General features: G+C 41.3%; 1 protein-coding gene across 1 annotated transcript; it reads right to left on the bottom strand.

The window, feature by feature from the left end:
- Nucleotides 1-67: 67 nt before the first annotated feature.
- On the bottom strand, nt 68-4,833 carry LOC112216322 (acyl-coenzyme A diphosphatase FITM2). Its single transcript, XM_024376229.2, has 2 exons — nt 4,611-4,833; nt 68-1,991 (listed from the first exon to the last, which is right to left on the bottom strand). Exons 1-2 carry the CDS (start codon nt 4,781-4,783, stop codon nt 1,409-1,411), a joined length of 756 nt encoding a protein of 251 aa, XP_024231997.1. The 5' UTR covers nt 4,784-4,833; the 3' UTR covers nt 68-1,408.
- Nucleotides 4,834-15,710: the final 10,877 nt, after the last annotated feature.

Here is a 15,710-nt window from a genome sequence, read left to right as displayed (position 1 = left end):
AGCCAAGGAATTCAACAAGTTGAGTAATCCTAGTTGTTATTTGTGGCCAACATATTTCACAATAGTATTTTTTATATTTATAAATATGCATTTATTTAGTGCTTTTGATGATGTCTGTTCATAAGCCTTAATTTATTCAATTGTCATCAAGGAAAAATAAATTCTGAAAATGAAAAACATAACTTGCAGTTTACAGAATTGTTATTTCAACATGATTGAATGTAATGCATTTTCTCTTATTTTTTTACTACATGGCTTTTCGCAATGCCAAGCAAAACAGACACAATTCTCCTGGTTATGAAGTGTTATAATGCATCGTCAGGCAACCTACTAAAAATACCTTTTATTTTACTTGCACATCATGCTGAATATTCCCTTGGTAGTGCTGAGAATAAACAGATAGGCCTACAGCTAGTAGTAGCCATAATATGAATATAACCTTTTGGTTCTGGAAATAATTGCATGTTGTCCTTAATGATTTGTAAAAAAACATTTAGGATATAATTTTGTCTGGCTATGTAAACTTTATGACTAAAACACAATGTTGATTGAGAGCTGCTGGACATTCAAGACATTTGGCATTTACATTTTAGTCATTTAGCATCTTATCCAGAGCGACTTACAGTTAGTACATTCATCTTAAGATAGCTAGGTGGGACATCCACATAAGAACGGATCTCATTTCTATTTGGAGGGTTGTGTTACAAAAAAACAAGTTGGCAAAGCACAAAAAAATTAAAAATACCTTCAACTATTTCATTGTAAACATTCAAGTGTTCCCCACTACATTTGCCACTAAAATGGATTACTTTATATATTTCTCTCCAATATACATTTCCATACAAATAAAATAATGAGAATTGAAACAAACTGAAAATGAACTAACACTAAAATGACACTCTCCAACCCTACATACACATACTGGAAAGGCTTTCACAACAACATTGGCTTTTAAAAGATGAAGTATACAAAAAAAATAGCACGACCCCCAGAGTTGTGGTGAATTCATTTCTTGGGGTGCACACCTTTATCTTAAAAAAAGTCAGTTTACTGCTTAAATTGAAATGAAATTGACCCCAACCATGGGGACGACTAGCTAGTGGATAGGCCTAGGCATCAACGCCATGCACTGCACTGATCTCAGATGACATCCGTGTCATTTTAAGAACACCAGATGCCTACAGCCACACAGGGAGTCGAGACCCGTGTGTGCAAACCAACCCTGGCTCCCTGTCCAACGACCTTTCTGAAGGAAAGAAAACAAACTTTAAATAGCAACAATCAACTTGGAACGTGAGAAGAATGTCAATGTCTTTAACGTGAGTGTTTTGAAGGTGGCAGTCAAATGTTACAGAGCCAATACATTAGGAGAGTAGGAGGTCTAGCCTAGTGCTAAGTAGTGCTGGTTTTAAGCTAGTTGTCTCTGCTCTTTTGGCTGATATGGGAGACCAGGAGAGAAGGGCATTGAATACCATATCCGATATGTGACAAACCATGGCACAATCCCCAAAACTGTCCCGAGAAGCTTCTCAGGGAAAGAATGAAAGTACACTGAGGTACACACAAACATCCATATCCAGGTGATTACTATCCAATTAAGGGAAACATATAACAAATCCAAAACAGTATTCCTGTTCTTCTTCACCAGGTGCACCATAGGTGCCATTTCTTCGGCAATGATGAGTGCAGAGTACGACAGAATGAACGAGTGTCCTGAGATGGCAAAGCCGTCCCATTGACCCCCAGCATTCCTGCATGAGGTGATGTCATCATGAGGGACTTGGTCCATGGCTTCAGATTCAGGAACGTGACAGGTACCTGTGGCATTGTTGACGTAGGAAAAAAACTTGGTGATGGTGTACCAAATGGCTGTGGCCACCACCAATGAGCTCAGTCGCCGGAGGGCAAAGGTCAAGTTCTTGTATGACGTGAAGAGGATGAACGGGGTCAACAGCAGCAAGGACCAGCCCCAGGAAACTTTGACAAAATACCTGGAAGAGATACAGGAAGTGGTCATTTAGGTAGCACTGTCACACACAGTTGAGAACCAGACTGCAGGTATTGGTAAATACATAGCTGCAGGCAAACTCTCTCGCTGACTGACGTGTGTCTAACGTGAGCCTAGAAGAAGAATTTGGTAAGGGGTTGTTGTAGCTAGCCATCTTAGCCCCATGTCACTCCTTCTTGACAATTTGAAGATGGTGCAATGGGCTGACGCACCATAGGGGGCACACTGCCTGCCCTCCTGGACATCTACAGCACCCAGTGTCACTGGAAGGCCAAGAAGATCAAGGACCTCAGCTACCCGAGCCACAACCTGTTCACCCTGCTACAACCGAGAGACTAATAGAGGTTCTATCCCCAGGCCATTTAACTAACCATGACCACATTCGCATAGAAATGTGAGTTATAGATCTGTCATTCTAATTGAATGCAAGTCTAAGAAGCAGTAGATCTGTTCTGTGTGCTATTTCTATGCTTTTTCCTTCTTTCTAAGTTTAGTTTTTTCCCCCCATCTTTTAGTTTTGTACACACCAGCTTCAAAAAACTGAAAATACATTTTTTTGTTGTTGATGGGAAATATATAAAAATATATTTAGATGGTACAATGACTCTACTGCTTGTTTTCTCACATTAACTGAAATTAGGCAAACTATATTAAGTGCCATAATGGTATTTTAGTGATCCATGGTAGATGTCCTTCCAAATAAATATGCCCCCCCCACCATCACCCACCCAGCTGATTTGAGCTGCTGAACAGTACTTGTACTTGAGATGCGTTTATGAATGAGAAAGTGAACTTGCCATTTCCAAAAAGTTGAGGGGATGCCCTGCTTTGCGATGCATTGCTCTAGGACACCAACAGCCAGCCAGGGTGTCCATTTAAGCCTAATTCAACTGACACATTTGGCGATGTTCAACTTCAATTCACTTGGCACTATGTATTGTAGCTTAGCCATACTCATTGATATTAAATTAGAGATTAGGCTATACTTTTGGTGAATTTACAAGGCATTGCAAGCCAAGACATTGAAAGACAGATTATCAATATCCCTTGCTGGCTCACCTGCTCTTTTTCTTTGCTATGAAAGATGCGAGTGTGTTCAGTCACAGAGTTTCTAAATCCAGAGGCGCAACATCGCAAGACTTCTGGGAATGCTTGCGAAACACACCAGGCAGAGGTTTGGGGTTTGAGAAGTCCATGAAAGAAGTAAAAAGTGTGCCTTAGTTGTACATTTTCTTGAAATCTAAAGGCACAACCTAGATTCGGGCCAATGTCTTAAGTAGTTGAACATGTTATTACTCCAAACTTGTGAAGGCGACAAACTGACATTTTTTGTGAAAAACAACTTTATATTGAAGGAGTGCCTTTGATTTGACAGCCTATATATGCAGAGTTTGGCGTGAGACGACTGCTAGACCCGGTGACTGTTTCCTTTTCTATTGGAGAAGCAGTTTTATCCTATCTTCATACTGTACTGTGTATGGTTCAGTCTATTGCATGTAGAATATTTCAGCCTACTCATTGACAGACCCTACTTTAGTGAACTTGAGAGATAGGCTCTCACAATTTCTTGGCTTGCACTACAGCATTGTGACAGCCTATACATATTTTGATTACCGCAGTTCTGACTGTAGGCCTGCTGGCCGACCTGCCTACCTATGCCGCTCCCATCTCTCTCCCTTCTCTTTGTTGTTAAAGATGCAAGAGATTGTATTCTCTGAAGTATCCTATAGCAACTACTCAGTATCCTCCGTTGCAAAAATACTGAATCTTCGATTCCGCTACTTGAGTCGACAGGCAAGGAGTTGAGGAATCTATTATTTTGTAGTCGACAATCTCTCAACCTGTGCCATAAGGTGAACTTTGATACCGCCCAGTGATAAGCAGTGCCCATTTTGTCAAAGCCAGGGGCTCAACATATTCCCAGCGCACCTCTCCAGTGCAAAGTAAAATGGACAATATAAGAATGGACAATCACAACTGTTGTCCAAGAATTTCACCCCATTGTCATGATCAGTGGTTCAAGTTTGTATCTGACAAGCTGATCATAGCAAAAACAAAATACTTCGCATTTCCCACTGTGTAAACACATTGCAAAATAGGCTCACAATAACTCCTGATGAAGTTGGGTTGAATGAAAAAAGTATTGGTGTATGCATGTATTGGTTTTTGGTCTAGTCCGGACCAAATCACATGTTTATGTTTGGTTCAGATTTTGTCCGGTCAGGACCAGCCTTGATTTGGACCAAACATAGACAATTACGTCTTTTCTACTTTCATTCAGAACCAACATCTGGGAAATACAAATTTCCACTTTCATTCAGAACCGAAAATGAACCTGATTTTAACATCCCGAAAATATGAATTTTAAACTTGTGTAAAAATGCATATTTTCACTTGTCATTCATTACTTAAATTCAACGTCTGCACCTATCCGCTGTACAGTATTTGACAAAAATAAAAATAAAAATAAAATCATCATGGCTGTGCTCGAAAGGGTTTGCCACTTCATAAGCTAATTTAGGTGTTAGCTAGCCTACAGCCTCAATGATTATCGAGCTGTCATTGTGGCTAGCTAGTTTGCTAATGGGTAACCGCTACTTACATATTGACAACATTTCTTCTGTTGCTAAAATATGTCTCCGGAAGGAGCTGTGTCCAATTAACAAAGGATCCCACTATTGAAATAGCAAAAAAAATCTGAGCCAATATAACACGGTTAAAAGGTTTACTCCAATGTGCAGCAAAGTTGTCCACGATGACATCCACGGCTGCCATGTTGAAATGCTGACACTTGGAACAAGAATGATCTGGGGATTGGTAGGTATATCAGCCCTCTCTAGCCAATGAAATCTTTGAATGTCGCATTTTGGTGTTACGACAGGATGTCTTCTTCTCTGGTATATTCCGCGCGGTTTTGACGAGGTGGAATAGAGCAGTGTTGGAAAAAGTAAACAATTGTCATACTGAAGTAAAAGTAAAGATAGCCTAATAGAAAATGACTTAAGTAAAAGTGAAAGTCACCCAGTAAAATATTACTTGAGTAAAAGTTTGATTTTAAATATACTTAATTAAGTATCAAAAGTAAATGTATTTGCTAAAATATACTTAAGTATCAAAAGTAAAAGAAGAAATCATTTAAAATTCCTTATATTAAGCAAACCAGATGGCACAATTTATAGTTTAAAAAAATAAATAATTAGGGATAGCCAGGGGCACACTCCAACACTCAGACATAATTTACAAACAAAGCATTTGTGTTTAGTGAGTCCGCCAGATCAGAGGCAGTAGTGATGACCAGGGATGTTTTCTTGATAAGTGCGTGAATTTGACCATTTTCCCGTCCTCCTAAGCATAAAAAATGTTGGGTGTCAGGGAAAATGTGTGGAGTATGGAATGTAGTGAACAGTGAAGTGAAGTGAACAGGCTATGACTTGGGTGATGGGAGTCTGACAATTTGTTGGGCCTTCCTCTGACACCGCCTAGTATATAGGTCCTCAATGGCAGGAAGCTTGGCCCCAGTGATGTTCTGGGCCGTACGCACTACCCTCTGTAGAGCCTTCTGGTTGGAGCAGAGCAGAGCCGAGCAGTTGCCATACCAGGCGGCAATGCAACCGGTCAGGATGCTCTCAATTGTGCAGATTTTGGGGATCTGGGGACCCATGCCAAATCTTTTCAGTCTCCTAAGGGGGAAAAGGCGCTGTCGTGCCCTCTTCAAAACTGTCTTGGTGTGTTTGGACCATAATAGATTGTTGGTGATGTGGACGCCAAGAAACTTGAAACTCTTAACCCGCTCCACTACACTACTTTGTTGAAGCACATTTGGCAGTGATTACAGCCTCAAGTCTTCTTGGGTATAACTCTGAAAGCTTGGCACACCTATATTTGGGGAGTTTCTCGCATTCTTCTCTGCAGTCCCTCTCAAGCTCTATGAGGTTTGAATGGGGAGCGTCGCTTCACAGCTATTGTCAGGTCTCTCCAGTGATATTCGATCGGGTTCAAGTCCGGGCTCTGGCTGGGCCACTCAACAACATTCAGACTTGTCCCGAAGCCACTCCTGCGTTGCCTCGGCTGTGTGCTTAGGGTCATTGTTTTGTTGGAAGGTGAACCTTCACCCCAGTCTGAGGTCCTGAGCCCTCTGGAGCAGGTTTTCATTAAGGATATCTCTGTACTTTGCTCCGTTCATCTTTCCCTCAATCCTGAATAGTCTACCAGTCCCTGCCACTCAAAAACATCCCCAAAGCATGATGCTGCCACCACCATGCTTCACCGTAGGGATGGTGCCAGGATTCCTCCAGACGTGACGCTTGGCATTCAGGCCAAAGCGTTCACTCTTGGTTTCATCAGACCAGAGAATCTTGTTTGTCATGGTCTGAGTCTTTTAGGTGCCTTTTGGAAAACTCCAAGCGGGCTGTCATGTGCCTTTTACTGAGGAGGCCTGATTGGTGGAGTGCTGCAGAGATGGTTGTCCTTCTGGAAGGTTCTCCCATCTCCACAGAGTAACTCTGGAGCTTTGTCAGAGTGACCATCAGGTTCTTGGTAACCTCCCTGACCAAGGCCCTTCTCCCCCAATTGTTAAGTTTGGTTGTGCGGCCAACTCTAGGAAGAGTCTTGGTGGTTCCAATCTTCTTCCATTTAAGAATGATGGAGGCCACTGTGTTCTTGGGGGACCTTCAATGCTGCACACATTTTTTGGTACCCTTCCCCAGATCTGTGCCTCGACATAATCCTGTCTCGGAGCTCTACGGACAATTAATTTGACCTCATAGTTTGGTTTTTGCTTTGACATGCACTGTTAACTGTAGGACCCCTTACAGACCGGTGTGTGCTTTTCCAAATCATGTCCAATCAATTGAATTTACCGGAGGTAGACTCCAATCAAGTTGAAGAAACATCTCAAGGATGATCAATGGAAACAGGATGCATTTGAGCACAATTTTGTCTCATAGCAAAGGGTCTGAATATTTATGTAAATAAGGTATTTCTGTTTTTCCATTGTAATAAATCAGCAAACATTTGTAAAACCCTGTTTTCGCTTTGTCTTTATGGGGTATTGTGTGTAGATTGCTGAGATGTTTTATTTATTTATTTATTAATACATTTTAGAATAAGGCTGTAACTTATTAACAAAATGTGGAAAAAGTCAAGGGGTCTGAATACTTTCCGAATGCACTGTACATACAATGGTATGTGGACACCCCTTCAAATGAGTGGATTCAGTTATTTCAGCCACACCTGTTGCTGACAGGTATATATGCAATATCCATAGACAAAACATGGCAGTAGAATGGCCTTACTGAAGAGCTCAGTGACTTTTAACGTGGCATTGTCATAGGATGCTACCTTTCCAACAAGTCAGTTTATAAAATGTCTGCCCTGCTTGAGCTGTCCTGGTCAACTGTAAGTGCTGTTATTGTGAAGTGGAAACGTCTCGGAGCAACAACGGCTCAGCCGCACACAAGCCTAAGATCACCATGCACAATGCCAAGGTCAGTAAAAGAAGAGAACGTGCTTAACTCTAAATTCCCTTCTGTAACCCATTAAAAAGGATGCTTGGAACCAGACATTTATTTTGATTTTGTATGATACCCATCAAGGACGAGACTGATGAGGCCACCTCCAAGGTGATAGTGGACATCTTCAACACCCATGGTTCTCCTGAGGTCATCTCGAGTTTTGGAAGGTAGGCTATACCTTCCAAAACTGTTGAAAAGTACATTTCTCCCTTTTATAACACCTTACAGGCTGTCATTGTAAATAAGAATTTGTTCTTAACTGACTTGTCTAGTTAAATAAAGGTTACATTTAAAATTAAAATAATAAAAAATGCTGGGGACAATAAAAGGCCACTCTAAAATGTGCAGTTTTGTCACACAACACAATGCCACAGATGTCTCAAGTTTTGAGGGAGCATGCAATTGGCATGCTGACTGTAGGAATGTCCAACAGAGCTGTTGCCAGATAATTTAATCTTAATTTCTCTACCATAAGCCTTCTCCAATGTCATTTGAGAGAATCAGAATCAGTGTATGTCCAACTGGCCTCACTACCGCAGACCATGTGTAACCACGCCAACCCAGGACCTCCACATCCGGCTTCTTCACCTGCGCCACCCGAACAGCTGATGAACCTGAGGAGTATTTCTGTCTGTAATTAAGCCCTTTTGTGGGGGAAAACTCATTCTGACTGGTTGGGCCTAGCTCCCTAGTGGGTGGATCTGGCTCCCAAGTGGGTGGGCCTATGCCCTCTCAGGCCCACCCATGACCCATGGCTGTGACCCAGCCCAGTCATGTGAAATCCATAGATTAGGGCCAAATTTATTTATTTAAATTGACTGATTTCCTTCTATGAACTGTAAAATCTTAGAAATGTTTGCATGTTGCATTTATAATTTTGATCAGTATAGAAACGCAGGTAAAACAAACACAAATGCACATAGTTTGCTGTCATTTCAGCTGCCTGATCTGATTGTGTGTAGTTGGCTAGCAAATGAGAAGTAAAGTAATTAGCCGAGCTATCCTCCATAACTAACGTTAACTTTGTATTATTGACTTGATAATCAGCAGTTTGCCTATTTATATATTATTTATTAAATTATTATTTATTGAAGTTCTTGTCTCTCGTGATCATTGAACCTCTGCTAGCTACTGTAGCTAGCTAGCTACATGCCAAGGATTTGTTCAGCATAGCAACATGGAATGAATATAATGAACAACTGAGTTAAAACATCCCAAAATAATGAATGACCAGCTTGTTTGCTTAGCAACTTCAGAATCTCATACGTAACAACTGGCTTTTGCCCTGACTATATCATATATAATACATTTACACATTAAAATAAATGTTTTACTTAAATGTTGGCAACCACACATCGAGACCTTGCTGGCTTTATTCCACTTCACATACAGCAGGTTGCCCTCCCTCCTCCACCTTATGGATCCACTCTGGGATTTCATGGTCAGGGCATTTGTCTCAATGTGATCAGGGTCTTCAAGCACCAATTTTCCTGGATAATAAATCCTGGAACAGTTTTGGAATTGTGTAGAAATTGTCACAGCAGAGATGGTAACCATTTTGTCTGAGTTTAAAAGTAGAGGTTCAAGGTCCCAAGAAACAGAGATCTACTGTCGGATCTGACAGTGAATCTTGACGGTTGTACAGTCGTCTCAAAAAAAACTGTGAAGGACTTCGGCATTACTCTGGACCCTGATCTCTCTTTTGTTGAACATATAAAACATATTTCAAGTACAGCCTTTGCTAAAATCAGAACGTTTTGTCCCAAAATTATGCATAAAAGCTAATCCATGCTTTATTTTCACTTCAATATTAGACTACTGCAATGCTCTACTCTCTGGCTACCCAGATAAGGCACTACATAAACTTCAGCTGGTGCTAAATACAGCTGCTAGAATCTTGACTAAAACTACATTTGATCATATTACTCCAGTACTCGCCACTGGCTTCCTGTTAAGGCTGATTGCTAGGGCTGATTTCAAGGTTTTACTGCTAACCTACAAAGTATTACATGGACTTGCTCCTACCTATCTCGCTGATTGGTCGGGCCATACATATCTACACATACACTATGACCACAAGACTCATGCTGCCTTATTGTTCCTAGAATTTCTCAGCAAACAGCTAGAGACATGGTTTTCTCCTATAGAGCTACATTTTTATGGAATGATCTGCCGATCTATGTGAGAGACGCAGACTGTTTCATCCTTTACTGAAGACTCATCTCTTCAGCAAGTCCTATGATTGAGTGTAGTCTGGCCGGGGATGTGACGATGAACGGCAAGGCACTGGAGTGACAAACCACCCTGGCCGGCTCCCCTCTCTCCACTGGGAGAGGGTCTCTGACCCTATTATGGGGGCTGAGTCACTGGCTTGCTCACGCTATCCCATGCCGTCCCTAGGAGGGGTTTATCTCGTCGTGCCAGACTTTTTTTCTGCTATACTCAATCTGAGTGGGTTGAGTCACTGACGTGATCTTCCTTCCTGTCCTCGGGCTCGTGTTGTGGGGGAGATCTTTGTGGGCTAAATTCGGCCTTGTCTCAGGGTAGTAAGTTAGTGGTCTGTTGATATCCCTTTAGTGTGGTGTGGGGGCTGTGCTTTTGCGAAGTGGGCGGGGTTATATCCTGCCTTGTTGGCTCTGTCTGGGAGTAACTTTGGACAAGGTCTCCTGTATCTATGCTGCAATAGTCTATGTGCCAGGGGTCTAGGGTCAGTCTGAAATATCTGGTGCAATTATTTTATTATTATTATGTTTATTTGTCAGGGACCATGTATAACATGCCATTGCACCAGATTTAGCTAGATAGCTCATTTTCATCTGTAGTCCCTGGGCAGAAAACAATGTCTTATCTGGTGTCCTGTGTGATCTTAGATTTGCTCCCTCTAATTTCCCATCTCTCCCCTCCCGGAGGACCTGAGCTCTTGGACCATGCCTCAGGACTACCTGACCTGACGACTCCTGGCTATCCCCATCCCCAATCCACCTGGTCCTGCTGCTGATCTAGTGTCTGCTGCTGTTCTGCCTGTGGCTATGGAACCCTGACCTGTTCAACAGTCGTGCTACCTTGTCCTGGACCTGCTGTTTCGACTCTCTCTCTCTCTTTACTGCACCTGCTGTCTCGACCTCAATGCTCGGCTATGAAAAGCCAACTGACATTTACTCCTGAGGTCCTGACCTGTTGCACCCTTGATAGCCACTGTGATTATTATTTGACCCTGCTGCTAATCTATGAATGTTTGAACATCTTGAAGAACGATCTGGCCTTGATGGCCATGTACTGTTATAATCTCCAACCGGCATATCCAGAAGAGGACCGGCCACACCTCACAGTCTGGTTGCTCTAGGTTTCTTCCTAGGTTCCAGCTTTTTCAAGAGTTTTTCCTAGCCACCATGATTCTGCATTACTTGCTCTTTGGGGTTTTAGATTCAGTTTCTGTATAAGCACGTTGTGACAACTGCTGATGTAAAAAGGGCTTTATAAATACATTTGAGTTCTTGATAATATGAATTGCCCTGAGACCACGTTGTCCTATCAGTAGAGCCATATCTGAAAAACACAGAATTCGGATTGTATTTTGTAATAGATAAGGTTATATCTAACAGATCAGATACTTGTAGAGTTACCACCACGATGCAGTCATTTCTAAAGTAAAATGTAAAGAAAGAAAAAAATTGGCATCCATTTTTTTTATACCTTTTTGTTCGCAAATGTAATAAATCTGCTTCATTTATTGTTACAGAATAATAAGTAGTTTTCAGTTATATAGGCTATTGTTATATCAGTTTCCCAACAGTATGGGACCAGGCATCGCATGGCCCCTAGATGGCTGTCTAAGCATGAGGGATATTGAACTCGAGGGTTCAGAAGTGGGCTATCCTTCAGTGTAGCTTGATGCACTTGGACTTGGCCAATAAGCTTCTCTTAGAAATCACATTTACCCATCAGTGTCTTGTGTTTGGCTGTTGTTCTTGAGATCACTCTGTCTCAAGAATCCATGCCCGACTGTACAGTCTGGGCTGGGTTGAGGTGAAACACTGGTGTTTGAAATTAAATGGTTACAGATTTCAACAATGTTTGGCAGAGGCAGGCATAGTTTAGAGGGAATATGCTAGTTACATTTGGACGTCCAATTGAAATCTTGAGTCAAATCTTTACCATGTGTTGGTACAAGACGATTATAGAACATTTTTCAATGTGTTACACATTACAGCAGACACTGCAGTTTGAAATTGACATTGCTTTATAACAGTGACATGAACATACTTTACTAAACTTACTTTACTGTTGTTCAGAGACTATTGTAGTCTAAATTTTTCCAGGCAAACCCTGTGTCCTTAGCGGAATGATAAAGGTGGTTATGATATCCGTCTCAGTGCTTTCTGATCATTTGTCAATATAACATTTGATGGATTGGTGAGCAGCCAGAGATTACACATGTTGGTTGGATCAATATGTTTTCCAAGCAAGAGCAGGCAGCTTTTGCAGTATTTTTGTTGGTCTGTTTTCAAGCAAGGACAAGAAACATTTATGATTATGATGCATTGCAAAATGTATGATAAATATGATCACATACACACGGTATTGAATGCCTCAACAAATCCAGTCATTGTTCAAATTGAGGGCAAAAAATCACTGCAAACTAATTTAAAAGTCAGTTGGCAAGAGTGTGGAGGGAGACCCTTTCCAAGTTTCTCTGGAGTTTCAAAATGTTGAACAAATACTGTGCAGGAGATAAAACATTGGATGCTGTCCTGCAGACATTTTGGCCCAATGATCAAGAGGGTCTGGACTTACCCAGAGTACAACACTTAGACTGTACATTTTTTAAACAAACTCCCCTGACCTGGCCGTATAGGGTGCCAACTCTACATGCATTCCCCCACAATGACTGGCATGGTGACTACTGTCTGTTTTACTGTCCATGTGTTTATTGACTTCAAGCTGAAAAACAAAGCAGACCCAACTTTGTCTGAGACCTTTCCCTAATTGACATAAGTATCAAGTACTCCTACCAAGTTTTTTCTTTATTTGATCTCTTTGCTTGGAGAGTAATGCCGTCAGTGTTATTTTCCCCTTGACTATGGGATATATTTGCTGTACATTCTAGACTGTTAGTTGTGTGTCTGCTGTGACACAGAGGTAGAGCCTATATTTCACCTGCCAAACCTCTTCCCTCAAGGCACCAGCTGCTAATGTAGCCAGGGTGAAGAGGAGCTAGCTGGCTGAAAATTGAATGCTGTGGCTAAGGGACTTCAAATACATTTTTTTTTGTAAGGTTGATTTTATGCTCACTGAAGGTAAATATGGGGTCCATTTAGTGTGCAGAGATTTTCTGCGCCATGCATTTGGCACTACCTAGACACTACGAGGTCACAGTGTGCTTTTGTATGCAAGGCCACAGTCAACTCTGTCTAGACCCAGACAGATGATGTCATATTGCAGGGCCAGGGGGTGGGATTGTCTCTGGCCTGATTGTCTGGTCTGGGTATCATCCTCCCAGGCTTCAGTCTGACCTACTCCAAGCTTTCCCGAAGAAAGGTCTGGTCAGATTTATTGGACAGTTAGCAATGCTTCAGCAGAGTTCCACATGATAAATCACCAGTCCAGACCTGGGTTAGAATAGTATTTGACATAATTTCAAATACTTTAGCTGTGCATGATTGTTAAGCTTTCCTGTTGCAATGTAAGTGATAAAGCACTCCCAAAAGTGCAAACCATGCCTATCTGGCACTCCAGGCAGGCTAAAATAAACTCTCAAAGTATTTGAAAGATTTCAAATAATTTTGACCCAGGTCTATACCAGCCTGGCAATTATTCATTTGGTGTTTTAGGTGATCGGCTATTTGAATACTAAGTGACATAATCTTCTAAAAGAGTAGGCCTAGTTGTTTTGGCTTGAGGGATCGTGTAGTTTGTGATCATGTACAGTAAATGTCAAATAAATACATGGAAGAGAAGACTGAGTGAATGTTGTGCTGAATTTCACACAGTTCACACTTTTGGGACTATTTCCGTTGGTTCCATTGTACCAGGCCAATTAAATCAAGCACAGCTTGATTATTTGAAGTGTTTGACATAATGTATTTGACCCAGGTCTGATACACATTATATAGCACAATATTACGCTGTGGCTAATGTGTCAATCAGCATAGTTTCCTCTCTACTTGCGGTGCTGGGAATAACAGTATCTTGTCTTTCTAAAGTTCACTGACATACATAAAACACACAAATGTTCCAGAAGTATGCTTAATACTGTGTGAAGGATTCAATTCTGTAACATTGTCATTTTTGGACCTTCATAACACCTGTCAAACCATTAATTGTGTCTAAATGCCTGGCTGAAAGTTTCTCCTAGAAAGCAGAATGTTCAATTCTTTCAGTTCCTCTAAATTCCACCAGGAACGATGACCCAATTGTCACTGTCTCCCTCCGTCTCTCTATGTTTCACTGGTCGGTCCGGGAAGGGCTCGCTGCTACATCACTGGGTACATCTGGTTTTCTTGCTGCCAAAACAAAGTTTGGACGAAGTTTTCGGACATGAAAACAACGGCTCATTACATGGAAGCAGCAGGAGCATAGAGAGCAGGACTCTTTCTTGGATTCATGCTAAATGACGTGCTTCACACAGGGATAGCTAGGCGTTACTCTACCATTTCCTTGACTGGGAGGGGAGGGAAAACCACACAGCTGTGCACTCCTTGACCTTCATGTCTACAATTAGTTGTTATTCAACATCCAACTGGCCTGGGACTGGCAGAAAACAAGGAAATATCACTGCTGACTGCTCATATGTACTGACTCTTGAGGCAATGAGTTTGTCTGAGGAGGAGGAAATTAATTTTTGACAAGCTTGTTGCCTACATTACACCCAAACACACCAATAACACAATCACCCAACATGTCCTGTTCCATCCCATAATGTTGCATCATTCATCTAAATATTACATGATAGTCCATGTCCTCCTCCTTGTAGGCTACTACTGTGCAGGTTTGATGGATCCATTTGATATTGCCACAACATTTTTCCTCTCCTTTGATGTGTGATGACAGAACTGGTAACTATGTGGCAGAAGTGACATGGGTGTGCTTGTTGCTATATTTAAATGCTAGCCCTGACAAGGCTCTGTTGTCAGTTGTAGAACTGGCACTTTGTGTCTCATGGTCATCCTTCATTTTATCATAACCAACACCAAAACATTCCATTGATGTAACTCTAAAGATAACAGTTTGATTCAGGCCAGTGTCACTGGAAAAAGCCAATTGCTTAAAAATGATGGCAACAGCAACTGTATGACACAGCGCTAAGAGACCATTAGGTCAGTGTCTATTATATAATCATGCTGGTTGGCACATATATCCAACATATTAAAGTATACAAACATGTTAAGTGAAATAAAGTATTTCTCTAATTCTTTTCTTCCCATAACAAGTAATTCAAACAACTGTCTAAATAAAGTACAACATTAATGTCCACGTCTTTTGTGGCACTACCACTGCAAATCAGTGAAGATTGAAGATCACCAGACGTTGAGAGTAAACCTTGACACAGACAAGGGTCTATAGCTTTCTGGTGACCTCCTATGACTTCCTGAGCTCACACAGACTCTTTGAAGGAGTTTGCTGTGCATTTTAGACACTCAATCGCAAAGTCTGACAACACTACTAGACTGTGTTGAGGTATTTTTGAAGGCTTTGAAATTGGGGCATACAATTGAGTGATCAGGTTTTACAGGCATATGAAATTGGCTTTGGTTCAAGATTGGTTGTTTTGTAAGCATTTGACCATGGCTGCATGGACAGCCTGCCAATCTTTTGAAAAAAGGAGGACATGTTTAATGAAGCAACAAAGACTGTGGCTGGCGAGGAAATTAAGGCACCATGCTTTTCATAACCTACATACTAACATAAATCACAAGAGCATGTAAAATGTAACTCAAAAGGGCAAAATGCTTGTGTTTCTACTCAGTTGCCTATAGTCAGAGTTCCAGAACCCTCTGGAACATATTCCTGAACCTAATCACTGTCACCATGGTGATCCTAACTGGACTAGGTCAACCTGGCAGTATGTCTTGATTTACAGAATAAAAACAAACCTCTCAAGTCAAAATTTGATGACAATTCAACAGAGTCTAGAGTGCTGATTCTGCTTTTTGGTATTGTATCGATTTCTGCAATATACCCTGTTTTCA

Source organism: Oncorhynchus tshawytscha, linkage group LG16, assembly GCF_018296145.1.
Source record: "Oncorhynchus tshawytscha isolate Ot180627B linkage group LG16, Otsh_v2.0, whole genome shotgun sequence".
Lineage (NCBI taxonomy): Eukaryota > Metazoa > Chordata > Actinopteri > Salmoniformes > Salmonidae > Oncorhynchus > Oncorhynchus tshawytscha.
Note: the sequence above shows the minus strand (reverse complement) of the source record. Positions and strands in the feature narration are given on the sequence as shown.